This window comes from Mesoplodon mirus (genome assembly GCF_964341445.2).
Source record: "Mesoplodon mirus genome assembly, chromosome: 7".
In the NCBI taxonomy this organism is placed as follows: Eukaryota; Metazoa; Chordata; class Mammalia; order Artiodactyla; family Ziphiidae; genus Mesoplodon; species Mesoplodon mirus.
The window spans coordinates 90,762,362-90,790,028 of record NC_138983.1 but is presented as its reverse complement, the minus strand read 5'-3'; the positions used below and the strand labels follow the sequence as shown (position 1 = coordinate 90,790,028).

The 27,667-nt window shown below is 40.3% G+C and overlaps 2 protein-coding genes across 2 annotated transcripts; one reads left to right on the top strand and one right to left on the bottom strand.

Annotated features, from left to right (window-relative positions):
* Positions 1-9,190: 9,190 nt before the first annotated feature.
* Positions 9,191-12,535, top strand: LOC309808869 (ferritin light chain-like; the record flags this gene model as incomplete). Its single annotated transcript, XM_082629444.1, has 3 exons — positions 9,191-9,210; positions 10,691-11,190; positions 12,281-12,535. 3 exons carry the CDS (start codon positions 9,191-9,193, stop codon positions 12,310-12,312), a joined length of 552 nt encoding a protein of 183 aa, XP_082485570.1. The 3' UTR covers positions 12,313-12,535.
* Positions 12,536-22,637: 10,102 nt separating this feature from the next.
* On the bottom strand, positions 22,638-26,976 carry LOC309808290 (UDP-N-acetylglucosamine--peptide N-acetylglucosaminyltransferase 110 kDa subunit-like). The gene is made up of 2 exons (XM_082628400.1): positions 23,535-26,976; positions 22,638-22,804 (listed from the first exon to the last, which is right to left on the bottom strand). Exon 1 carries the CDS (start codon positions 26,914-26,916, stop codon positions 23,776-23,778), a length of 3,141 nt encoding a protein of 1,046 aa, XP_082484526.1. The 5' UTR covers positions 26,917-26,976; the 3' UTR covers positions 22,638-22,804; positions 23,535-23,775.
* Positions 26,977-27,667: the final 691 nt, after the last annotated feature.

Sequence of the window (27,667 nt, the reverse complement as noted above, 5' to 3'; positions counted from 1 at the left end):
TGGCATCCTAGAGCAAGGGTCAGCAGATCTTTTCTGTAAAGGGTCAGAGAGTAAATATTTTGGATTTTGGGTACCATACGTATCCGTTGCAATTGCCTATCTGCTGCTGTAGCACAGAAACAGCCATGCACAATACCTTAAGGAATGGGTGTGGCTGTGTTCAAGCAAAACCAGGAGTCAAGCGAGATCTGATCAGTGGGCCAGAGTTTGCGGACCCCGCTTCTGGGTCAGTGTTCATAGCTGAATGAGTCATGAGGCCTTAAGTTCCAGTTCTCATTGTACTACTTTCTACCTGGGTGAACTTGGGTTCATCCTTGTATTTATATGGGCCACTATGTTAGTCAAGTTTCTCCAGAAAAACAGAACCAACAGCAGGTGTATACAATGTGCCCATATATATTGATAGATATAGATCTAGATATCAATATTGATACCTAGATCTATATCCATATCTATATAAAGATAGAGAAAGAGAGAGAGAGATTTTAAACAATTGGTTCACACAATAATAGAGGCTTGGTAAATTCGTGATCTGCAGGTTAGGCTGTCTAGAGACTCTAGGAAGAGTTGCAGTTCAATTTCTGTAAGTCTTCTGGCAGAATTCCTTTTTGCCACAGGGAAGTCAGTCTTTGTTTTATTAGAACTTTAACTGATTGGATGAGGCCCACCCATATTATGGAGGATAATCTGCTTTACTCAAAGTCCACCACCAATTTAAATATGAATTTCATCCAAAAACACCATCACAGGGACTACCCTGGTGGCACAGTGGTTAAGGATCTGCCTGCAAATGCAGGGGACATGGGTTTGAGCCCTGGTCTGGGAAGATCCCACATGCCGTGGACCAACTAAGCCCATGCACCACAGCTACTGAGCACGTGCACCTAGAGCCCATGCTCTGCAACAAGAGAAAGCACCGCAATGAGAAGACCGTGCACCACAACGAAGAGTAGCCCTCGCTTGCTGCAAATAGAGAAAGCCCACAGGCAGCAACGAAGACCCAACGCAGCCAAAAATAAAAAGAAAGAAAGAAGGAAAGAATTTAAAAAACACAAAAACGCCATCACAGAAATATCCAGAATAATATTTGACCAAATAACTGGGCATGGTGGCCCAGACAAATTGACATGGAAAATTTACCACCTAAGCCATAGTTTGGTCATCTTTTACTGAGAAATTTGACTTATCTGAACTATTTTCATACCTAGAAGATACCTTCTACAGGTAACATGATTTGGCGCCCAAAGCCATAAGCTAGAGTATTTCATTCCAGGTCCCTCCTCAAATATCCATGATAGGTAGAAATTGGACATCAGTAGTTCTTGAAATCTCCCCAGTGAATATAATATGCAACCAGGGCTGAGAATCTGGAGATGTAGAGAGAATTTAAATTGAACTTTAGTTAAACAGGAAAACAAGTTCTGACTCTACTGGCTGGAGCTAGACAAGGGATATGCATTTAGTGGGATGAGAAGATAAAGAACACTAGGGAGTAAATCAAATGCTTTACACCTGTGCTTAGCTAATTGTTACTCAGATAATTCAGACAATCTTACAGCATCTGAACCCTGAAATTCCTTAGTTCTGTTTACAAAAAAGTAACTCTTCAAGTAACTGAACTCTGAGAATCATGTAAATCAAAAAGAAAAAGAAGAAATCTTATTTTCTGAAGTAGTTGATTTTATATATACTGTTTCACTTTCATGATATTAACTAGTTATCTTTCTTTCCATTTTATGTTTGAGGAAAGTAAGGCTTTAAAAATCTCAGTCATTTTCTCAAGGTCACTTGTTAAGGGTGTGGTAGGCAGCATAATGGCTCCTAAAAATGCCCTCACCCTAATCCCTGGAACCTATTAATATGTTACCTTACATGGTGAAGAGGACTTTGAAGATATGACTGAAGTTACAGACCTTGAGATAGAAAGATTATCCTGGATTACCTCATGGAACAAATCTAATTGCATGAGTCCTTAAAAGCAGAAAACCATTCCCAGCTGTAGAAAGAGAAAGATAGAGATGACTTAATAGAAGCAGAATCACAGCGATGCAACATTTTGGGTTTTGTAGGTGGAGAAAGGGGACTCTGAGTCAAAGACTATAAGTGACTGCTGGCAGCAGATAAAGTCCAGGGAACAGAAACACCCCTAAGAGCCTCCAGAAAACAATGTAGCTCTGCCAACACTTTTTTTTCTTTTTTAACCATCTATATTGGAGTATAATTGCTTTACAATGGTGTGTTAGTTTCTGCTTCATAACAAAGTCAATCAGCTATACATATACATATATCTCCACATCCTCTCCCTCTTGCATCTCCCTACCACCCTCCCTTCCCTATCCCACCCCTCTAGGTGGACACAAAGCATAGAGCTGATCTCCCTGTGCTTTGTGGCTGCTTCCCACTAGCTATCTATTTTACATTTGGTAGTGTATATATGTCCATGCCACTCTCTCACTTCATCCCAGATAACCCTTCCCCCTCCCTGTGTCCTCAAGTCCACTCTCTATGGCTGCATCTTTATTCCTGCCCTGCCCCTAGGTTCTTCATAACCATTTTTTCTTTTTTTTTATATTCCATATATATGTGTTAGCATATGGTATTTGTTTTTCCCTTTCTGACTTACTTCACTCTGTATGACAGACTCTAGGTCAATCCACCTCACTACAAAAAACTCAATTTCATTTCTTTTTATGGCTGAGTAATATTCCATTGTATATATGGGCCACATTTTTTTTTTGTGTGTGTGTGGTACGTGGGCTTCTCACTGTTGCGGCCTCTCCCGTTGCGGAGCACAGGCTCTGGACGCGCCGGCTCAGCAGCCGTGGATTATGGGCTCAGCCACTCCGCAGCATGTGGTATCTTCCTGCAGCGGGGCAGGACCCGTGTCCCCTGCATCAGCAGGCGGACTCCCAACCACTGAGCCACCAGGGAATCCCTGTGCCACATCTTTATCCATTCGTCTGTCGATCCTGCCAACAATTTTACTTTACTCAATTGAGACCAATGTCAGACTTGTAAGGTAATAAATTTACCTTGTTTTGAGTCACGAAGTTTTTGGTAATTTGTATGAAAGCAATAAAAAACAAATACAGAGGTTCTACAAGAGCCAGGCTATATATTTATACTTCAGTATTTCTGAAATGAATTTAACATTGTGACTGACAGCAACAGCAGCAGCTTCCATGGGATCCCATCACACACCTGAGGAAAAGCAGCCTAATACAAAGCAGTGACCGCAGCAGGTCACTGCCCCACACTTGGAGTAGAGGGGCACTTGCTCTACTGTAGCAGCAGCATAGCCTGAATGGGAACCCATCCTCCTGTGGCACTAGTCCCATCAACATTAGCGTAATCTGCTAGCATCTGCTGAGCCAACAGGCCCCACATATACAAACCCTCCAACTCAGCAGCATTAAGTGAGCCAGGCTCAGGGTTTCCTGAAACTCATATCCAATGGCACTGGAAAGACAAGATATCACCTACACTTATGAAAACATAAAAAAACAAAAACAGAACACTGGGAACTTCAGAAAGAAAAGGGGAACAATGGAATGGGTGAAAACAAATGGGGTAAATAGAAGAGACTATCATTAGTCTCATGAGTTTCTTAAATACTATATGATGGTCCAAGCAAAAATTAGGACACCATCTGATGTGGTTCTCAATGTAGAGAAAGGAAATACTACAGAAAATCATACTTTAAAACTGGGGAATATTAAGAGACCTAAATGGAAGTAAAATTTTGAAACTTCACTTGAAGTCATAAAACACTGATTCCAGTAGACTATGATAAGTTACATATGTATACTGTAATGCCAAAAGCAACCACTAAGAAAACTATACACACAGTATACACACATGATTATAAATAAATAAATTAAAGTGGGCTTATTAAAAAATGTTTAACCCACAAGAAGGCAAAATAAGAGAAACATAAGATTGAGAAACTAAGGTAAAAGACAAAACAAAAAATAAAATGGTAGACCTAATCTTTAACATAGCAATAATTACATTCACTGTAAATGATCTAAGTAACCAAGTCAAAGACAGAGATTGGAAGAGTAGATTAAAAACTCACAAGCATGATCCAAGTATACACTGTCTATAAGAAGCTTACTTTAAACATCATGATATAGGTAGTTCAGAGTAAAAGGATGAAAATGATATATCATGTGAACACTAATCAGAAAAAGCAGGAATGGATAAATTAATATCAGATAAAGTAGATTTCAGAGCAAAGGAAATTATTAGGGGCAAACAGGGTCATTACATAAAGATAACAGGAATAATCCACCTAGATGACCTAGTGATACGAAATGTGTGTGCACCAAACAACAGAACTTCAAAATACATGAAGCAAACACTGAAAAAGGTAGTAAAAGGAGAAAATTTTAAATCCACAATTATTATTGGAGACGTCAACACAGCAATTTATAGAACTACCAGACAGAAAAATCAGCAAGGAGATGGAAGAGCTGAAAACATCATCAATCAACAGGACATAACTGACATTTAAAGAACACACTCAATAAGAGCAGAATACATATTCAAGTGTCCGTGGAACATTCACTCATACACCATATACTGGGTGATAAAAAAACATTAGCAGATTTAACAGAATTAAAATCATAGAGAGTATGTTCTCTAGCCATAATGGAATCAGACTAGAAATCAATAACAGAAAGACAACAGGAGAATCTTCAATCACATGAAAACTAAACATCACAATTCCAAAGAACTCATGGGTAAAAAAGACAGCGTCAAGGAAAAAATTTGTAATGCATAGAATAAAAGAAAATGGAGATATAACAGGTCAAAGTGTGTGGAATGAAGTGAAAGTAATGCTAAAAGGGAAGTTTATAGAACTAAATTGGGAAATAAAATATTTCAAAGCAATAATCTCATTTTCTATATTACAATAGTAAAAAAGGAAGAGGAAAAAACACTAAACAAGCAGAAAGAAGGAAATAATAAAGATGAAACAGAAATCCATGAAACTGAAAACAGGAAAATGGGGGGGGGGAAATCAATGAAACAAAAGGCTGGTTCTTGGAAATAAACAATTTAATCAATAAAGATCTAGCAAGACTGATAAAGGTAAAAACTGAGATGGCACAAATCACAGATATCAGATATGCAACCAGGGATACCATGACATATCCTGCAGGTTAATAAGGGACAAGTTATTATGAACAAGTCTACACTCTAAATTCAAAAATGTAGATGAAATGGGCCAATTCTTCTACACCCAAAACTACCCAAACTCAGCCAAGATGAAATAGATAATCTCAATTTTCCTGTAACCATTAGAAACACTGATTTTTCATATAAAAACTCCCAAAAGAAATATTCAGGCTTAGATGTTTCACTTTTACCCAAGACTTAAAGGATTAAAACCAATTTTACATGATTTGATAAGAAATAGAAGTAGAGGGAACTGTTCCTAATTAATTTTATGAAGCCAGTATTACCTTGATACCAAAACCAGACAGGAATAGTATAAAAAGAAGAAGACTATAGACCAATATGTTTTATGAAATTGCCTGTAAAAATCTTCAGCCAGATATTAGCAAATTAAATCCAGAAATATATAAAAAGAATAATATATCATGACCAAGTGGTATTTATTCCAGTTATGCAAAGTTGGTTAAATATTTGAAAATCAAACAATGTAATCCACCATATCCAATAGATTAAGGGGGAAAAGTCATGTGATCCTATCCATTAATGCAGAGAAAGCATTTGACAAAATCCAATCCCATTCATGATTTGGCACATATATACAATGACATATTACTCAGCCATAAAAAGAAACAAAATTGAGCTATTTGTAATGAGGTGGATAGACCTAGAGTCTGTCATACAGAGTGAAGTAAGTCAGAAAGAGAAAGACAAATACCGTATGCTAACACATATATATGGAATCTAAGAAAAAATAGGTCATGAAGAACCTAGGGGTAAAACAGGAATAAAGACACAGACCTACTTGAGAATGGACTTGAGAATATGGGGAGGGGAAAGGGTAAGCTGTGACAAAGCGAGAGAGAGGCATGGACATATATACACTACCAAACGTAAGGTAGATAGCTAGTGGGAAGCAGCCTCATAGCACAGGGAGATCAGCTCGGTGCTTTGTGACTGCCTGGAGGGGTGGGATAGGGAGGGTGGGAGGGAGGGAGACGCAAGAGGGAAGACATATGGGAACATATGTATATGTATAACTGATTCACTTTGTTATAAAACAGAAACTAACACCATTGTGAAGCAATTATACTCCAATAAGGTTGTAAAAAAATAATAATAAAATTAAAAAATTATAAAAAAGAAGAAAAAACCCCCCAAGCAAACTAGGAATTGAAAAGGAACATACTGAAACTCATCAAGAGGATCTACAACCTATACCGACATTATATTTAACTGTGAAAGACTGAATGCTTTCTCTGTAAGATCAGAAACAAGGCACTGATATCTGCCCTCACCACTTTTATTAAATATATTAATGGAGGTTCTAGTAAGAAAATAAAGCAAAAATAAATAAATACATAAATTTAAAAGGTAAATTTTTAAAACATTTATTTAAAAGATAAAAGGACTATTCCTACTACGTTGAATAGGAAGGAATATATCCTACTGAATGTTGAATAGTAATATATACTATTGTATTAAATAAGGAAAAGTAAAACGGTATCTGAAGAGGAGATGATAATCTAAATGGAGAAAATACCAAGGAATCCACAAAAAGCTTGAGAAATAATATTAGTTTGTAAATGTTTTTTTTTTTTTTTTGCGGTACGTGGGCCTCTCACTTTTGTGGCCTCTCCCGTTGCTGAGCACAGGCTCCGGACACGCAGGCTCAGCGGCCATGGCTCACGGGCCCAGCCGCCCCGCGGCATGTGGGATCCTCCCGGATCGGGGCACGAACCCACGTCCCCTGCATCGGCAGACAGACCCTCAACCACTGCGCCACCAGGGAAGCCCTTGTAAATGTTTTAGAGTACAAATCAACACAGTTTTATCAAATTATATATTAATAACAAATGTGTAGAAGCTTAAATAAAAATATGTGATGCCATTTACAACTGACCTAAATAAATACTTAAATATAAGCCCAATAAGACATTTATAGGTCCTCTATACTGAAAATTACAAAATGCTGATGAAGAAAAATGTAAAAGTCCCAAACAAATAGTGAGACATACCTTGTTCATGGATTAGAAAACACAACATAATAAAGATGTCAATTCTCCCCAACTTAAGAGGCTTAACAGAGTTACTCTTAAAAGGCCCTCAAGGTTTTTGTGGATATAGACAAGCTTATTCTAAGATTTATATGGTAAGAAGAGGCTGAAGAATAGCTAAAACAATTTGTAAAGGAAGATTAAAATGGGAGGAATTAATCTACCCAATTTCAAGATTTTGCAGTAATGATGGAGGGTAGATACACAGATCAATGGAATGGAATAGAGAACCCAGAAATAGACTGACATAAATACATTTAACTTGTTTTTGACAGCAGTGTGAAAGCTATCAAGGAAGAATAGACTTTTCAAAAAATGGTACTGAAACAGTTGGACATCCCTCGACAAAAACAAACAAACAAAAAATGAACCTTAACCTAAACCTCCACACCTTACACAAAAATTAAATCAAAGTGGATCATAATCTTCAATGTAAAAGCAGGACATTTTTAGAAAAAAAATAGGAGAAAATCTTTGGCATCAAGAACTACGTGAATAATTCTTAGACTTGACACCGAAAGTATGATCAATAAAAGCAAACATTGATAAATTGGATCTCATCAAAATGAGTTAAAAAGGCTTCATAGAAGATCATTTTAAGTGGATGAAAACTCAAATTACACAGTGGGATAACATATTTGAAAATCCCACATGAGACAAATGACTTGTATGTATGATATACAAAGAACTCTCCAAACAACTTAAAAAAACCCAACTAGAAAATAGGCAGAAGACAGGAACAGACATTTCATGGAAGAGAATATAAACATGGCAAAGAAGCACATGAAAAGATGCTCAACATCATTAGCCATTAGGGAAATGCAAATTAAGACCATAATGAGATATCAGAGAATAACAAAAATTAAAGGATAGTGACAACATCAAATGCTGGTGAGTACATAGAAAAATGCTATCACATCACTGGTGGGAAAATAAAATGGTTTAGCCACTCTGAGAAACAGCTTGACAGTCTCTTTTAATCCTAAAAGTAGATTCACCCTACAACACAGTAATTGTACTCTTGAGCATTTATCTAAAAGAAACAAAAACTTCATTAAGTTCCCACAGAAACTTACACATAAATGTTCATAGCAGTTTTATTTATAACAGCCCAAAACTGGCCACTACCCAAATGTCTTTCAATGGATGAATGTTGAAACAAATTGTGATAAAATCTTATGATAGAATACTACTGAGCAACAAAAAGGAACAAATTATTAATATGTGCAAAAATTGAAATGAACTTCAAGGGAATGATGCCGAGGGAAAAATTTTAAAAAGCCAATCTCCGAAGATGAAGTAATTCATGATGATATTTACATATTATTCTTAAAATAACAAAACTGTGGAGATGGAGAACAGATTAGAAGTTGCCAAGGGTTAGAGATGGGGGTAGAAAGTACAGCGGGGGATCTTTGTGAGGTTTTTGTGGTCCCAGTACAAATAATACAGCAATCTTGGTTTTAACCCCGAAAGATGTTTAAAAGCAATTCCTAATAAGAGGTGTCCAGATATTTAGCAATGGCAGCAGATTAGAGGTATAGCTACCCAACATGACAGCTTCAAAACAGATGGTACTAATTCAATGCATATGTTCATTTTAAAAAGGCCAATCACAATACTTAAATGGTATATATCTTAATGATATTATTCTAAGGATCCAGCTATACCAGATGGACTAGCAGGATTTTCTGTACATTCAATCTTATTTAAGACAGTAAATCTTATAATAAGACAGTTAAAAAAAGAAAAAGAAAAAAAAAACAAACCAACGACAGTTGGATATTCTCATAGGAAGATGAGGTGAAAATATGTAGCAGCGGTTCAAAAGCTTAAGCAGTGGCACCTAAATTTGGCTGCACATTAGAATCATCTGAAGCACTTTTTAAAAACCCTCACACCAACAGTTGGTCATCCTAAACCAATAAAATCATTTTAAATCTCCTCAGACGATGCCATTGTCTAGCCAGAAGTGAGAACCAGCGGACTAAGCAGAAGGGGATGTTTCTACAAAGATTTCTTAACAATAAGTTCTTTCACCCAATCAGATTTACCTTCCTGCAAAGGGGTAAAGAAGGCTAGATGTTGTCCATACTTGCTTAGCTTTAATGAGCACTTGTGACTTGCCCAAAACCTAGATCATGTTTCCCCTAAATTTCATGTGATTTCCTAAGTTTTTCAAATCCAGGGCTAAGGGGTTTGCCAGGATGAGATTTTAAGTGCTCACACAGGGGAAGTCCCTGGCAAACCAGGACAGAGGTCACTCTACATTGAAATGTAAAGCATCCTAAATAACCCTGCCACTGCCCCCAGATACTCGTCTGGGCCAACCAGTGGAGAAAAGGCATTCTCCATTACCACCACGGCAAATGCTGCTGTACTTGCCTTGGCTACTCCCTATCTTTTCCAGGCATCTCTCCCCTTCACCTGCTGGTGGACGCTTTGGCAGCTGCCAATGCAGATATTTTCAAACTTTAAGGTGAATAAAAATCATCTGCAGGGCCAGTTATAACAGAGATCACTGAGCCCCGCTAGAGTGGCTGATTCCATAGGGCTGGGACAGGGCCCTAAAACTTGAATATCTGACACATTATCAGGGGACGCTGGTAAAGCTGGTCAGGTTGTTACCGAATGCACGTTCGTGTGTCTGAAGCACAGTGGGGCCAAACAAACCGAAAGGTTGCAGTCTGGAGCAGAGAAAGGTTTATTGCAGGATCGAGCAAGGAGAGGGGTGGCTCGTGTTCCAAAAACCCTGAAATCTCCAAAGGATTTCAGCAAAGCATTTTTAAAGGCCACGTGAGGGAGGGACGTCCCAGGGAACGTGATCAGCTCGTGCACAATCATCTGACTGGCTGATGTTGAGGCCACAGGGCAGGTAACATTATCCATCCTTAGGTGCCAGAAGGTCTGGGGGCTGTGTGCTCATGATCATCAAAGAGTTAACTTCTTCCATTGGGTGGTGGGTTTTAGCATCTGAAAACTCAAGAAATATGCCTGAGATACTATTATCTGAGGACTTCAGAGAGGAACTACAGCAGAGGCTATGGGGGATGGGTCTGTCCTAGGAAGGCCCCATAGGGTACTGCTTGCTTACAAGGTGACCATACTTTGAGAACCACTGCTCTAGTGGCTTGGAATGTTAAAGTAATGGAAGAATCCCTTCCCAGATCTAGATTCTAGTATCACCAGCTATTTTGGTGGGGGGAAGGGTAAGTTCTGTCCTTGCTTGGACTTCTTGTTCATTTATATCAAAGCCTATTTGAGGCAGTGCACTCGGCAGTCCTGCAGATCTGTCTTTGGCTTCAACGGTGTTTGGAATGAACAGACCCAGGGACGCTCCTTGCTCCAGCCCCCGACCACCCTCCAACATTTCTTCCTGCCGCAACCTTTGGAATCAGCCACTCAGCTATCCTCAGCCTCCAGGACAGGCCAACACCGTTTTTGGAGCTTAGCTCCTTATCACTGATCAACCACGAGTTCCCAGGTTCGTCAGAATTATTCCATCGAGGTGGAGGGCGCCATCCACCGCCTGTTCAACATGCATCTGTGGACACTTACCTCTCTCTAAGCTTCTATTTCCACAGCAACAGTGGGACTCTGGACAATGGGGGCCACAGTTTTCGCCAACTGGCTGAAGAGAAGTGTGAGGGCGCCCAGCGACTCTTGAAAATGCAAAACAAGTGCTGCGGCCGCGCCCTCTTCCAGGATGCGCGGAAGCCTTCTCAAGATGAGTGGGGTAAAACCCAGGACACTGTGCAAGCCGCCATTCTTAGGGAGAAGAACCTGAACCAGGCACTATCGGATCTGCGCGCCCTGGGTCCTGCCCGCGCAGACTCCCACCTCTGTGACTTCCTGGAGAGCCGCTTCCTGGACGAGCAGCTGAAACTCATCAAGAAGATGGGCAACCACCTGACCAACCTCCGCAGGCTGGCTGGTCCGCAGGCTGTGCTGGGTGAGTATCTTTTCGAAAGGCTCACGCTCGAGCACAAACAGGAGTCTCTGAAGTCCAGCGGCCTCTGAGGAGCCCCTCTGGCGTCAGAGCTTCTGCCTGAAGCCCAGCTCTGCAGCCACTAGGCAGCTTTGTAACCGCCCTGGAGCCTTCTCCCAAGCCTTGGACCAAATGGAAACAATAACACTTTTTGCAGAAGGAAAAAAAATGCCTATTTGAAACACAAACAGAATAAAGAGAAAAAAAGAAATATATATATTCATGTTCTTTTAACATATGAATTGCCCCACTTTATCTGTGTGAAATACGTTTGTTCCCGTTATTGGGCTGGTTCTCAAGCTTTGCTGCTTGTATGAATTACCTAAAGAGCTTTTTTTTTTTTTTTTTTTTTAGTATTAAATATATTTTTAAATTAGTTTCTGCTTTATAACAAACTGAATCAGTTATACATATACATCTGTTCCCATATCCCTTCCCCTAAAGAGCTTTTAAGAGAAACTTTGGTGTCTGGGTCCCAGCCCCAGAGATTTTGATTCAGTAGGTCTAGGGAGGAGCCTGGGCACGGGGAGGTCTCAGAGTTCCCCAGGTGATTCTAATATGCAGCAACTTTGTGAACCACCTCTTGGCTTCAATCCAGCTAGTGATCAGATATTAAATCTAAGACACATGGGCTAGTGCGTGAGCTCTGCTGCTAGGCGTGTTCCATTTTCTTCCTCCTGGAAGATTCGTGCCAGGGAAAATGATTGATAGTTGTGTTACTTCTCTGAAATGGATAGAAATTTCCAATTAGCGTGAACAGGGGAGGGTGAATGGGTGAATGCAATAAGGTGTATCATTTATGTATTTCCCTATGTGTATGGCTAGAAGCTTTTGCAACTGACGTCTGCCCTACTTTTCATGCGAATGGTAATGCTTGTCCTCCTAATGCAGCTGTAAACTTTATCAGCCCATAGGTAGACCAGCATCACAAAATATTTACCCCTCCCCACTGGCCCACTCTCAAGCTTCACTCCCCTTCCCCAATACACAAATGTACATCAATGTGCTGGAGACCAATATCAACATACTGACCTTCAATTCTTCCACTTTGCAGCTTCCCTCTTATCAGGAGATGTCAGCATTTAGTGCCCAGAGGAGGCATTTCCAGTCATCTCAGCTTAGAGGTCAAATATCCAAATATCCAAAGTAAAAAAGGTTAAAGAAAAGAAGAAGAAGAAGAAAGCAAGGAAGAAAAGAAGGAAACAATTTTCTTATCTCATAGTAATAAGGCAGTTTTCCTTAAAAAAAAATAAAGACTTAAGCCTTAAATTCTCTTTCCTAATCAAAATGTGCTTTTCCGTCTTTAGACGATTCCTCTTATATCCTGTATTATTCATGATGTTTAATTCTTGAAATAGCACATGGCTGAAAACAGAAGCTAGCCTCTTGTCCACTATGAATTAAATCTTCTTTTCCTAGGACCCTTCTACAATGTACAATTTGGGGTTTGCCAACATAATTATTTTCTCTGAAATAAGGTACAGCATTTTGCCTTTTCAATATAGAGTTATACAATACATTGTGAACACAACATAGTTAATATAGTCAATACAACTATAACACACATGATATGATGCCACTTTGGTGGTTTTCTTCATCCATGTCATTCTGAAATTTGACAGTATGGTTTTCATATTCTAATGAGCTGAGTATTACCTTTGCAAGGATAGAAAAATAAAATAAATTCATAATATTCTTGTGTGGTTTGCCCCTGGGGTGGATTACCATAATGGGGGCATATTTGAGCCTTTCTCCAAGTCATTAAAAAACCTCCAGCGAGTAGCCCCTTGTCCTCTCCAGGAAATTGTGGGAAAGTATCTTTAATCACAATAATCCAGGGGGGAGAAATCTCAGAAATAAGACATCTGCTTCTGTGCCTTGTTGTTTTGCACAATAGCAATGATTGCTTTAGCAGCTTCTATTGCCATATGTGTATAGTAAGTAAATGAACATAAAATTGAATGAACGCATAAAAGAAGGATAAACCCACCCAGTTTAACAAATCCACTCTCTCACCTGCTGTGTCCTGAAACATGAAAGAAAGAATCACGGGATCATAAGGATTCATAAAAAAACAGTCTCTGTTAACAATATTGACAGGAGGTATAAGGATGATTTGTCTGATGTGGGACCAACAGCTTAACTGCTTAATTCTTTTTTTTAAGGGCAAATCATTCATTTATTGTTTAAAGATCGCAAGACAACATCTGAATTTTTGTAGCACAATTTAAATGTTTTACTTTTTTGATAAAGCAGAGTATAATAGAAAAACAATTAGTTTCAAGTAATATCTATATCTCTATTCAGAATTAAGTCTTCCACAGACATGTAACCTGGAAACAAAAGCCTGTTCCAATAAGCAAAGCTTCAACAGAGCGGCTACTTTTCGGGCCAGGGAAAGGTTCATCCCTATAGGATGATGACGTGCTGTGTAAAATGGCTGCAAGGTCACAGCCTTGAGGGCGTTGGGAGTCTGTTATCTTATTCCACATTAAGTAGTTTGGTGAACTTCAAACGACCGTTCGTCTGCAACCAAGCTGCCAACCTTTAACTGATATTTCAAACAGGTAAAAAATAAATGAAAAGAAATCCCTACACTGATGTTCCTCGATTTACACTGTTAAATGGTTCATTAACATGTAATTCTGGCTAAGAATTACATTTGAGACTCCTTGCTCAGATTCTGGTTAACAGTACTAATCTTTAGAAATTCAAGTTCTCATTCATCAATAATTTGTCAGCTAGGATACCTTCAGGCATCAGCTGCAACTACAGAACAGGTGCCCTGCCTCAGCGCTTCGGAAAGACAGAATGTACACCACCACCAGCAGACACAATACCTGTCACTAGACGGCACGTGTGCAGGACAGCAAGACAGAAACGTCTATTCAGATGTGCCGCGGAGCAGCCGGAGAAAGAGGACTTCACCGCCCAGGGTCAGGAGGGACGGGGTAAGGAACCGAAGCAGCACCGACGAATGCGGTCAGAAGGACCAAGACAACTGATGGTTGCAAGGCAAGTTTTATTATGCTCCGGTTGCAGATTATATAGACTAGAAATGGAAGGTTGCCAGATGGTGGTTTACATTATCTATAGACTGTCTCGGCTCAAGGTTAACTTCCCTGGGAGAAAACCCATAAGCCCAGAATCATCCAAAATAACCTGCATGTGCAGGGGGGAGACAGCTTTGCTTGTCTCATTTTACATTCTTTCTGATTTCTGGGCCCTGGTGATTTATCTCCCATGGAATGGAACAAGGAGGGGAACAAGTAGGGACAGTCCCTTCGAGCAGCGGCGGCATGCCTGGCATGTCCGTAGCCTGATCTCAAGGCTGACTGTTTCCCTCAGTTCCCCTTTTTTTATTTTTTAATTTTTGCTGCAAAATAATTCCATGAAGCGCAGTGCCGAGAGTAGTATATTGTTGCATGAGGATACGAAACAGACATGAGAAGATTATTATCAATAATAGGCAAATTATGGCCAGGGTAATAAATCCTGACAACCCTCCAGTAATCCACGACTGAGGGTTTAACCACTTTAAATGGTCCAGTAAAGTTTTAATTACATCTTCTTGCCAAATATCATCAAGATGTGCATTTTGTATATCCTGAATTTCAGCATTTAATTTCTTAAGATCAAGACTAATATTATTATCTGACCAAACACTCCGCAGATGCATTTTTACTTTTTCCCATTCCCAAATACAGTCATTGTACTTGTAAGGAGTAACACAAATCCACGTATACTTTTCATGACAAGCTAAACGCATCCTCAATTTTAATGCTGCCATCTGATCTCCAATCCCCCAAATTGCGTTTTTAAATTCATCTAACTTGTTATTCATCTGTAAATCTATGTGACTTTGTAAAGATAAAGCAAGACTGGTATTTTGACATAATTGATTAGCAAAGTGAGCATGATTAATACTCTGTGAAAGAGCAAGACGGGCAGTAGCCGCGGTAGCAGACAGAGCAGCCAAGGCAAGTCAACTTACTATTAGCCACCCAATAAAGCGTCTCCTTCTCTGCAAGGCTTTAGAGAGTTCCACCCATGCCTGTACTCCAGTATCTTCATACCAAGGTTCTCTCAGATGTACAGGCGCCATAACATATATGGGTTACTTTAGTATAAGCACAGATTGTGTCCCTGCAGAAGGGAACATACAACTGTAAAAATACAATGAACACAGCTAATACTATATCCTCCTTTGGAAGAATTACCAATGTTAATAGAACCAATCAAAAGTGTATATGGAGGAGCAACACAAGTTATAACAGGTGTATTGGAATAAGTTAGAGCTAGTTTCCATATACCCCAGTTCTTTTGAAATGTGATAAACCTATCTATGACAGGAATAGAAGAGATAAGAATTTACCCCTTGGTATAATCTATAGTACACCATATTTGGTTATTATTCCAAGATGCATTGCAACATTCAAAATTGGATCCAGGAAAGTTAATGGTCATAAAAGGAGGAAATTGATTTTTTGATTTTCTCTTAAGAATAGTAACCATATGTCCAGCCATAAGTATCCCTTGTCCTCCAAGTAAACGCTTCATACACAAATAATTTCCTGAATCTTCACCTGTAACCTTGGCTATAGTAATAGCGGAATCCCTAAGTGGTGAGGCGTATGAGATTCGACCTCTAATATTAATAGGTTGCCCATTTTTATAGCAAATGGTGGTATCCTTAAGATCCTCTCGTCGGCTGGTAGCCGGGCATGTAAGAGTAATGTTGGTTCCTGTAAAACGAAGGATGCCTGGAGAGCCTGACAAACTAATTGATTGATCCGTTCCCTCATAAACATCTGTATGCTCATAACTAATAGCCTTTACACATCCAGTTTCCAGATTCAATGGGCTAAGACAGACAGGATAGGTACTAAACCAGTTAGTATAATTTACAGACATATTGATTTGTTTTATATTCCCAATAAGAGGCCCATAAACAGTATCATTGTAAAATACAGGAAACTCTGCTTCAGACCAAGATATGGGTTTTAATAGTGGAGGATCAGGTACATAGGCCCAGTAAGTTGCTGCATTAACAGAGGGAACACATGAAATGGTTGCCAACATAGCCAAAAATAAAGTCACAGGTGTAACAGGATTATTCTGTTGTTTCACTAACTCTTGAGCTCGTGAAACCAATTGTTTAATTTGTCCCCAAGTTGGAACATCACTCCTTTGAGTCGTCCTGGCAAGTGGTCTCCTCTTCTTCTTCTTTTGCTGAATCAACACTGTCAAATTTTCAGGAGAGATGCAGAGCTTCTTCATCTTCTGAACTAGTTGTGAGCTGTGGCGAGCCATCTATTTGCTTGACTAAGCAAGCTCTCAGGAAGCCAGAGAGGTCCAGGAGCTGATCTGGGAAATATACACACGTGACCACGTCCCCAAATCAACACAGGATCAGGACCACGCCAAGTGCTGGTTAGCGGATCTTTCCCGAGGACCTCCAGAGATTGAAAGGCCAATCTTGGCTCAGCCACCGACCTTTCCCCTGTCAACAGTGAGAAAATTTAAAATAAACAGAGCATGATTTACAAGGTTATGTAGTGTTGTTCTATATAATTCCCCCATTTTTATTTTTTCAATAGTTAGCTTTAAAGGTCTATTTGCACGTTGTATAATACCTTGTCCTTGAGGGTTACATGGAATGCCTGTAATATTGGTAATTTGTAATGAATTACAAAATGTTGCAAAAGCAACACTAGTGTGAGTGGGCCCATTATGTGTTTTAATAATGTTGGGAAGGTTCATGAAAGCAAAACAGTGTGATAAATGAGTGATAACATGTTTAGTAGCTTCTCGGGTCTGTGCTGTAGCACAGAGGAAACCAGAATAAGTATCAATAGTGACATGAACAAACTGTAATTTCCCAAAAGACGGGATATGAGTAACATCCATTTGCCATAAATGACTAGGTAATAATCCATGAGGATTAACACCATAATGTGGAACAGGAAGGTGAGGTAAGCACTGTGGGCATTGCTTAACAATTTGTCGGGCGGCTCCACGAGGAAGGGAAAATTGTTTGCGTAATGTAGCCGCCGACTGATGGTGTAAAGCATGCGATTGCTGTGCTGCTTGTGAAGCAGTTTGATCATAACTTACCATAATATGAGGGTGTCCAGGACATGGACCATGAGTACCAACAGTATGAAGATAATGAATGCAATACCTTAGCCATTCTTGACAGCATGACGAACGGAAAGGAGGAGGACGGTAAATTGGGATATGTCCTGCTTTAGGGAAAAGAGATTGAGGAGGAAGAGTAACTTTAACTTTATTTTTGGGAGGAAAATGCACAGGATAAAGATCACGTTTAGATCGAGTTAAAACATCTGCAGTCGCATTCATTTTAGACAATGGACCAGACAAGTTAGAATGAGCACGATATGCAGAGCTGCAACAGGACCATCGTGGGAACGAATAAGCTGTTGAAGTAAACGAAAAGAGGATGATAATTCAGGGTCATTAGTATATCCTCTGGTTGCAGTCTCCAGAAGAAATAATAAGCTAATAAGATATTTACTATCAGAAAACAAATGAAAAGATATAGAAGGCAAATGTTTAAAAGCCATAATGACAGCATACAGTTCAACACGTGGAGCTGAAGTCAAGGAAGTTTGTTTAATGAGTTTTGTTCCGTCGTCAACGATTACAGTAGCCACTCCTGAAGAAGAACCGTCTGTAAAAACCAAAGGTACATGAGGAATAGGCTGTTGCCTAATTATAGAAGGAAAGATATAAGAGTTAAGTTTGCTGAATTGGATCAATTTATCAGCAGGCTAATGGCATTCCAAGGTACCTGAAAATCCTGCAAGAACAAGACCCCATTCATTACTATGTTGAAAAAGCCAATTCTGTTGACTAACTGAATAAGGGATAATAATTTGAGAAGGTTCTATACCTATAAGTTGTAAGCATCTAGTTCTACCTTGCATTATTAACTTAATAATAAGTTCATAATAAGGGTTAATAACTTTAGAGGATGTAGTTTTCATACGAATCCATTCAATAATTCCAACAGTTTGCCATAAGATGGCAGTAGGCACATGAGGTGTTGGACAAACAACTAAAGACATGGGCAGGTGAGTATGTATTTGAGTTAATTGTGCAGAGCTGATAGCTCTATTAACTATTTGGAAAGCTTGAAATCCTCTGGAGTCATAGATCGTGAAGTAGAAGGATCTGAGTCACCTTTAAGAATATCAAATAAAGGCTCTAACTGAGCAGTAGTAAGTTCTAAGGAAGGCCTTAGCCAATTAATATCTCCAAGTAATTTTTGAAAATCATTTAATGTTTTTAAATTATCAACTCGAATTTGCAGTTTTTGAGGCCTAATGGTAGAGTTATCAATATATTTTCCCAAATAGAAAAATGGAGATTGTCTTTGAATTTTTTCTGAGGCAATGACCAGGCCAAATGATTGTAAGGATTGTTGTAAAAATTGGGAAGCAGTCTCTAATCAAGAAATATTATCAGTGGCTAAAAGTATATCATCCATATAATGTATGAGATATAACGTTGGAAACCTTTTTCTCACAGGAGTTAAGGCCTGAGCCACATATATTTGGCATAATGTAGGACTATTTGCCATGCCCTGAGGCATGCCCTTTCCATTGAAATCTCCTCATGGGTTCCTTAAAATTTAAGGAAGGCAAGCTAAAAGCAAAATGTTTTCTATCTTCAGGAAACAAAGGAATAGTGAAAAAACACTCTTTAAATCTATAACTAAAAGATGATAATTGTGTGGTATGGCTGTTGGAGAGGGTAGGCCTAGTTGAAGAGCTCCCATTATTAGCATAGTTTTATTAACAGCTCTTAGACCCTGTAATAACCTCTATTTTCCAGACTTTTTCTTGATAATAAAAATAGGAGTATTCCAAGGACTATTGCAAATTTCTAAATGCCCTAATTGTTCCAGTACTAATTGTTCTGCAGCTTCTAATTTCTCCTTTGTGAGGGGCCATTGGTCCACCCATACAGGGTCATCACTCAGCCAAGTAATTGGACCAGCAGTGAGTGGAGGAGAATCCAAGGCCCCTAAGAAAAACCCAAACCTTGTCTATCACTTTTTATTTTCACATCAATAGGATAGACAGTTCCTTTTTGATTTGTTCCCAGCCCTTCTGTGGGAAGAAATCCTTGATCCAACACCATATTAGAGACGTGAGAATTTGGACTATAAAGTAATACTCCCATTTCCTTTAATATATCTTGGCCCAAGAGGTTTAAAGGCAGCCCAGGCAAAACATAAGGCTGGAAGTATCCTGAATGGCCCTCACTATCTTGCCATAATAATAACTGACTACTTGGCATAGGAGAAGAACTCTGTCCTATTCCTTGAAGTTCTGTAATAATAGGACTAACGGGCCAATGTTTAGGCCAGTGCATCTGCGTCATAACAGAGACATCAGCTCCAGTGTCTAACAAACCTGAAAAAACCTTTCCATTCATGGCTCATTTCATTTCTGGATGTTCTTTCCCTATCTTCTGAATCCAGTAGGCAGCACTAGATGATCCAAAAGCCTTTGTTTCTCTCTTTTGATGTTGTAAAATTTGTCCATGAGGTACAAAGGGCAAAAGTAGCAATTGTGCAATTTTATCACCAGGAGAAATCGTTATTATATTTTTAATAGTTAGTGCCATGATTTTTATTTCTCCTTCGTAGTCAGAGTCTATGAGTCCTGGCATAATAGTTAAACCCTTCATGGCGACACTACTTCTTCCCAATAATAGTCCAATCAAACCCTTGGGTAAAGGTCCATAGATGCCCATAGAGAGGGCCTGAGGACCCATTGCAGGAGTTAATACATATCGGGCGGAGGTACTGAGGTCCAGTCCTGTGCTTCCTGCTGTTGCTCTGGAGAGCGAAGATATTGTATGTTTTTGTTTTTGGTTAATGTCTGATTGATAGTTTGAGGAGGATACACAGACGTTGCCCCTATTATTTGTTGGGGCCGGGGAAGGCCCCGGGAGGAGTTTCCCGACAGTGGTGTCCCATCCCTGTGGGCCACTGAGCGACAATCTCGTGCCCAACGTTTTCCCCTATTGCATTTAGGGCATAAACCAGGGATTTTCGGACCATCTGGAGGTTTTTGAGTAGGGAAGGAAGGAGCAGGGTTACAATGAAAAGATCCACATTCTCCAGCAAAATGACCTGCCTTTCCGCATTGAAAACTAGTCTTTGTTCTCTTTCGATTGTTTTTAAACCCCTCTTTAGTTAATGCTGCAGCACCCTGTATATAAGCAGGCCCAATGTCTGCACAAAGGCGAATATAATCCTCCAGTGTTCCCCGTTTTCTCCAAGGTCGAATCGCAGCCTGACCTGCATTATTAGCATTTTCAAAAGCAAGTTGCTTAACTACAATTGTACCAGTGAGTCCATCCACAATGAGTCTCCCCACCGCCTGTAACAATCTATCTACAAAATCAGCATATGGTTCATCAGGTCCCTGTCTCATTTTTGAAAGATCCTCAGTTTTGTGTGTAGAAGGTAATTTCCTCCAGGCTTGTAATGCCAAATGATTTATTTGAGGATAAGCAACAAAGGTATAAGTTAATTGATCTTGTAAAGAAATATATGGTCCTTCCCCAATCAGCGTATGATAATCCACTGGAATATCATGGGTAGCATTCTTTTCTGCTTGTTCAGCAGCCCGTTCATAAAAATCAAACTTCCATATTAAATAATCTCCACCATTTAAACAAGCTCGTGCAATAGACTTCCAATCAGCGGGGGAAAGAGCTTCTCCTGCAATAGTGTCAACCATAGCAGTAGTAAAAGGAGCAGTGGGCCCATACTGAGCACAAGCAGATTTTAAATCTTTCAAAACTTTAAAAGGAAGAGCCTGATGCTCCCTAATAGCCTGTTGAGGATGATTAGGATCAGGTCTTTCTATGACAGGACAACAGAAAATAGGATCTTCTCCTCGTTTTATTGCTGCTTATACAGCACGTTGCAAGAGACTGACCATTTTTACAGATGTAGATTTTTGAGGAAGACAGTCCTTACTAATTTGCAGCTTTTTCACTGACTTATCTATCATAGCCATTAGAAAATCATCCTCAGGATGATTCTCTCTTTTATGTTTTTTTTCTCTCTCTCTTTTATGTTTAAAAGCCTCATCGGTTAAGTCAAAATGTTCCTCTTCATCTGAAACATTTAAATTAATTAGCTCTTTCGGTTTAGGAAGTGGCGACACAGTAGCTGATAATACAGTCTTGTCTTCTGTCAGAGGCTTATGTTTTTCTGACTTTACATTCAAATCAACACTATCATGAGAAGAACCTAAACATATTTTTATCAGATTCCACAAACTAAATGTAACAACAGCAGTATGAGTAGGCCCTCGAGACTCATAATAATTTTTTAAATCTTCTCCAACTTTCTGCCAGATTTCTGTGTCACAGAGCCGCCATCAGGAAACCAGGGAGATATACATCATGGATATGCTGCCAAAATTCAGTCAACTGTGAGGTAGAAACTTTATTACCCCGAGCTATAAGCATGGAAAGTAAAACCTGAGCAAATAATTCACGCTCCTTGGAGCCCTTTTGCCCCATCTTCTTTTACTTCTGACTGTTGCCTTATGCCTCTATTAGTTTCACTTTTACTCGTGGCCACACATATTTTGCATAAGGGTTCTCTTACCTGCACTTTCTTTTCCTTTTAATTGCCTTCACGCTTCAGGTCCCTGTTCGGGCGCCACTTGCCATGGACCAGCCTCAGAAAGAGGATTTCACCGCCCAGGGTCAGAAGAGACGGGGTAAGGAACTGAAGTAGCACCAACGAATGGGGTCAGAAGGACCAAGACAACTGATGGTTGCAAGGTAAGTTTTATTATGCTACAGGTACAGATTATATAGACTAGAAAAGGGAAGGTTGCCAGACGGTGGTTTACATTATCTAATGACTGTCTCGGCTCAAGGTTAACTTCCCTGGGAGAAAACCCATAAACCCAGAATCATCCAAAATAACCTGCATGTGCAGGGGGAGACAGCTTTGCTTGTCTCATTTTACTTTCTTTCTGATTTCTGGGCCCTGGTGATTTATCTCCCATGGAATGGAACAAGGAGGGGAACAAGTAGGGACAGTCCCTTCGAGCAGCAGCGGCATGCCTGGCATGTCCGAAGGTGCTCTCAAGGCTGACTGCTTCCCACACATATGTTGGCTTGTTTAAGCCTCAAGCCCTCGATCCTTTGTTGAAATACAATAATTTCATTCCTATGGTTTTCAATACCAAAAACTCTACCTCCAGGAGGGTTAAAGTCTAATTTGTACTCCAAACCAAGTAGCAGTGCAGTTCGCTACTACTGAGGCTGAATCCATAAAGACTTCAAGACCACGACCAGAAGACAAGTTATCATATATAATACCCTAGAAGGCCTGAAACATAATTATCATATACATAGCTGGTCCTTCAGAGCTTTTTACCTATAACATGTTTTTTGATGAAAGTTATTGAATGTACTGGAGATAACTGTGAACTACTGATCAAATATTTGAATACTTATACTTACCTGGAATTTCATTTCTGCTGAAAGAAAAAGGAAGAACAGGACTCACCTAAAACAAAACAAACTTTAGAAATGAAAGTAAACATCTTATCACACACTATCACTTTTGGAAGCAGCATAGAGGGGCAGTCAACAGTAAAACACTGGTGAAATAGGACAAAACTCTAGGCCAAAAATCCATTATTATTATCATCAGTCACAGTACCACAACTGTGCCCTTCATAATTAATAAGCACTCCTAAGAATCTTCATTTGGCACCAGATGATGTGTTTAAGAGAAACACTCTGGGAGGTTTTGAATCAGACTTGGTTTTTGTTAGCCAAGTTACAGGAGAATTTTTAAAGTGGGGGGAAGGGAAGAAGGAAACGGACCAGAAAAAGAATTGAAGCCATCATCTACAAACCAACAAAGCACTGAGAGTTCCAAACGTTATGTCAGACACTAAAATGACTGACACAGGCTCAAGCGGTTTATAAAACCTAGAAAAAGACTACACCAGCAAAGTCCCCATTTATCTGTAGAGTTCAGAAACTAAAACAAGGAATATTTCAGCTTAACACCTGATCTCAAGAGAATCATATACACTTCACATGAATAAAAATACCTGAAACCAAACATTTTTAAAAGCTCCAATACCCAAAATAGAAAGAAAAAAATTAATTCAGAAGACTCAATCCATCCATGATAATCACAAAACGGCTGGGCAATCTCTATCTCCCTTCCACACTAACCATCCATCCCCTGGAAGACCAAGGCAGATCAGACCTTCCAGACTTACCTTCCAGACCTTCCAGACACCTGGCTGCGGCAAAATTCGATGGAATCTCCTTGTGGAACAGCAGTTTCCCATCTCTTGTGTCTCTCCCTGTCATGATCATGCAGGAAGCAAGTCTGGCTGTGCTATTTCTTATCATTGTGTGTCACCCATCTGCAACATGATATTGAAAAAGTAGTTCCCTTGCCCCCAGAAGGCTGAGGCTCAGCTACAGGGGTAATTCTCCTGGGCACACAGTCATTATTTAGGCCGACTCAGTGACTTCAACAGGCTTAATCATGTGATCAGGCTTGTTGCCAGCTGCATAATGCTCCCACATCTGTAGATAGAGCCACTCTAGTTCCATCGTGTATTGTTTGGTGTTGAACAGAGGGCTAGATGTTCTCTGCTTCCAGACTTTGCCACGAATTTTCTTCAGGTATTCTACATCAGTTCCCAGTTTCACAGCTATCTCTTCATATTCTTGTCTATTTTTAGCAATCAGCTCAAGACAGCCTAAACAAGTGAGCTGGGAAGCTGCAACTCGGGAAGCAAGAGTCTCTCCTGGCATAGTCACCATGGGGGTCCCTGCCCAAAGGACGTCCATCCCTGTGGTGTGTCCATTACAGAGTGGAGTGTCCAAGCAGACATCAGCCAGCTGGCCTCTCCGAACATGTTCCTCTTTAGGAGCAACAGGGGAAAAAATGAGACGGTTCGGGCGAAGGCCCATATTTTGTGCGTACTGTTGAATATTAGCTTCTCCTGCTGCTGGAAAACGCAACAGCCACAGTACACTATTGGGAACACGCTTCAGAATATTTGCCCACACCTGCAAGGTAGATGGGTCAATTTTGTATAACTGATTAAAGTTACAGTACACAATGGCATCTTCCGGTAACCCGTACTGAGAACGTGTGGTTACAATAATGGTACGGGGAACCTCCTCTCCAGTGGCAGCCTTAGTGTTGATCAGGGTAGTTGCCAGTCCATTGCTAATATTGAATCCATTCATTGTAATCTGAATTTGTCCTCTGTTAATCATTTCAATAACTGCTTCTGCAACAGTATTCATAGGAATGACAGGCATATTAAGAGTTGTATTACTGCTGTCTGCGTTGTCTTCTCCATCAGGACATTTCATCTTGACTATTTGCACATCTGATAGACTATCAAGAAATGCTTGGAGGTCGATGCCATTCAGCACAATCCGATTGTCATAAATGTGCCCATTGGACTTAAAATCGATGACGGCTTTTTTCTTCAGGTGAGGGAACATATTAGCATGGTCACCAATAAAGAAAGTATGGGGCATATAAGCCAGTTTCTCAGAATACTGCTCAGCAACTTCAGCAGGTGAAGTTTCCTGATCAGTGATGATATAATCCATGAAAAGCGCGCCACTAGTCCCAGGGTACCCCAGCCACATTGCCTGAATAGGAGCTGGCCTGAGAGCAAAGAGTTCATTTCGAGCACCCCTGGTATAACCATTCAGATTTACAAGGATGTGTATACCATCTTGATGGATGCAATCAGCTGCTTTCCCATTGCATGGAATCTGAGAAAGATCAATGAAATGATTGGCTTCTGCCATCACCTTCGCTCGGAAGTTTGTGCCATCATGTGGGCTCAGGGCATAACAGAATATCTCAAATGTATCAGGATTGTGCATGCCTGGAATAGACTGCATAAGATGAGAAGTAGGATGATTCCCAAAGTCAGAACTCACGTATCCTACACGCAGTCGACCATCACTGAGCTTCAAGTCTTTTGGATGTTCATACGGTGGTTTATGAAGGACACTTATATTAGCCAAGCAGAGGTTCCCATGCCTCTCAGCAATAGCCTTCCTGAAGCCATGAGAAAGAGGATAGAGCATACTATGATGAGGCTGCACAGAAGGCAACCTATTCTTCTCCAACTGGTCAGCCACAATGCTGACCAACTTCTTCATTCGCTCATCATAGTCTGTCCAATCACAGACAACCTGCAGGCAATGAGCCAAATTACAATAAGCGTCAGGAAAGTCAGGTTGAAGCTTCAGAACAGTGCGATAAGAAGCAATTGCTTCTGGAATATTCCCTGAATCGTGGTGAATGGAAGCCAGATTGCTGTGGGCATCCGCAAATGCAGGGCTGATCTGAATGGCATGAGTATAACACTGCAAGGCTCCCTGAACATCCTGCATCTCCCGTAGGGTGTTTCCCATATTGCAGTAGGCATCAGCAAAGGTAGGGCTGATTCGAATAGCCTCCTTATAATGCATCAGAGCTTCATGCAGTTTTCCCTGCTGCTTCAATACACTTGCTAAATTTGAATGGGCATCAGCAAAGTCTGGGCAGAGCTCTAATGCTTTACGATACAAGTGAACTGCCTCTTCACTGTTTCCCTGTTCTCCTTTGATATTGGCTAGGTTATTCAGAGAGTCTGCATGGGTGGGACACAGCCGGAGAGCTGTATGATAACAATCTTCTGCTTCAGCAACACTGCCCTTCTCTTTGAGAGCGTTTCCTAGGTTGCAGTAAGCATCAGGGAAATGTGGTTGCAAGTCAATAGCTCGCCTGTAGGTGTCTATTGCCAGATCCATCAGGCCTTGCTCATGGTATACACAAGCCAGGTTGCCATGTACCACTGCATGATTTGGACTCAAGCTTAGGGCACGAAGGTAAGCTGCCACAGCTCTGTCAAAAATCCGTGCCTCATTGAAGACATTTCCTAAATTGATATAAGCATCCAGAAAATTGGGGTCAAGGGTGACAGCCTTTTCAAAGTGATGAATTGCAAGCCAAATCTCCCCTTGCGCATTGAAAACACAGCCAAGATTACTCCAAGCTACTGCAAAGTTCGGTTGCGTCTCAATTGCTTTCAAATAACATGCCTTGGCTTCTTCTAAGCCACCCAGGGCTTTGAGCAGGTTCCCCAGGTCACTGCGAACACAGTACAAATAAGGATTGTACTGAAGAGCAGAGACGTAAGCTTGTACTGCCCCTTCCATGTCGCCTGCTGCTACCAATGCGGCTGCCAGGTTAATATAACCATCGATGAAATCTGGTTTGAGATGCAATGCATGCCGGTAATGCTCAGTTGCTTCCTGCAACTGCCCTCTTTCCTTGTACACATTCCCCAAATTCGAATAGGCTTCTGCCAGAAGAGGGTTCTGTTTAATTGCCAGAGTACTAAAGTGGGCAGATCTGTCCAGCCTTCGACACTGGAAGTGTATAGATGAAAGTAATAAAAGTACACCAGTATTGCCTGGCTCTTGTCTCCAGAGCTGCATGCAGTGTCTCTCAGCTGTCTCAAAATCTCCTGCCTGATATTCTCGATGTGCCAACTCAGCTAACCCTTGGAAGGAAAGCATATGTTTCGTTGGTTCTGTGCTGTCGGCCACGTTGCCCACGGAAGACGCCATCTGGAGCTTCTGGAGAGAGTGAAAAAAGGGGGTAATTGAGTCCCGCTGCCGCCACTACTGGCAAGAACGTTTCTAGAGGGAGCAAGCACGAGCGCAGCAGCCGTACCACTGCTTTGGCAGGCTTAAGCGGCGGCAACAGTTACAGGCACCGAACCTTAGGAACTCTGGTTGGCCATCTACCTCTCATGCTCTTGAAATCTTAATTCTTAACCCTGCCCTCTTCCACCATTTTTCTCCTAATCAGGGAATAAAAATTACCTATCCATTTGCCTTAGAAGAAATCAAAAGTCAGTAGTCCAAACACTTTTTAAAATATTGTTTTCTGTCCAGTTGGAAATGAAATACATGATTGACTTTTCTTCATCATTCATATAGTCAACGTGGAAAACATTAGGGCCATGAATTTCAATACAGTAAGATGAGAAAATTTTAAATTGGCCTTCCCAAACCACTAATAAGTAACCGATGTTGTATATAATGCTAAGATCTTAGAGACTGAGTTTGATATTTTAAAAGTTCTGAAAACATTAGCTAATTTCTCCTCATCAAATTTCTCATGACTCAAACCTGAGTATTACTTTTTAAGAGATAAATCTATTTATTTTTATTTATTTATTTTTATTTTGGCTGCATTGGGTCTTCAGTGCTGCGTGCAGCCTTTCTCTAGTTGCGGCGAGTGGGGGACTCTTTGTTGTGGTGCCGGGGCTTCTCATCACAGTAGCTTCTATTGTTGTTCCACAACTCTATGGAT

What these genes read in the sequence shown, in the direction of transcription:
- LOC309808290 (XM_082628400.1), bottom strand. Translation starts at nt 26,916, where the DNA reads ATGGCGTCTTCCGTGGGCAACGTGGCCGACAGCACAGAACCAACGAAA.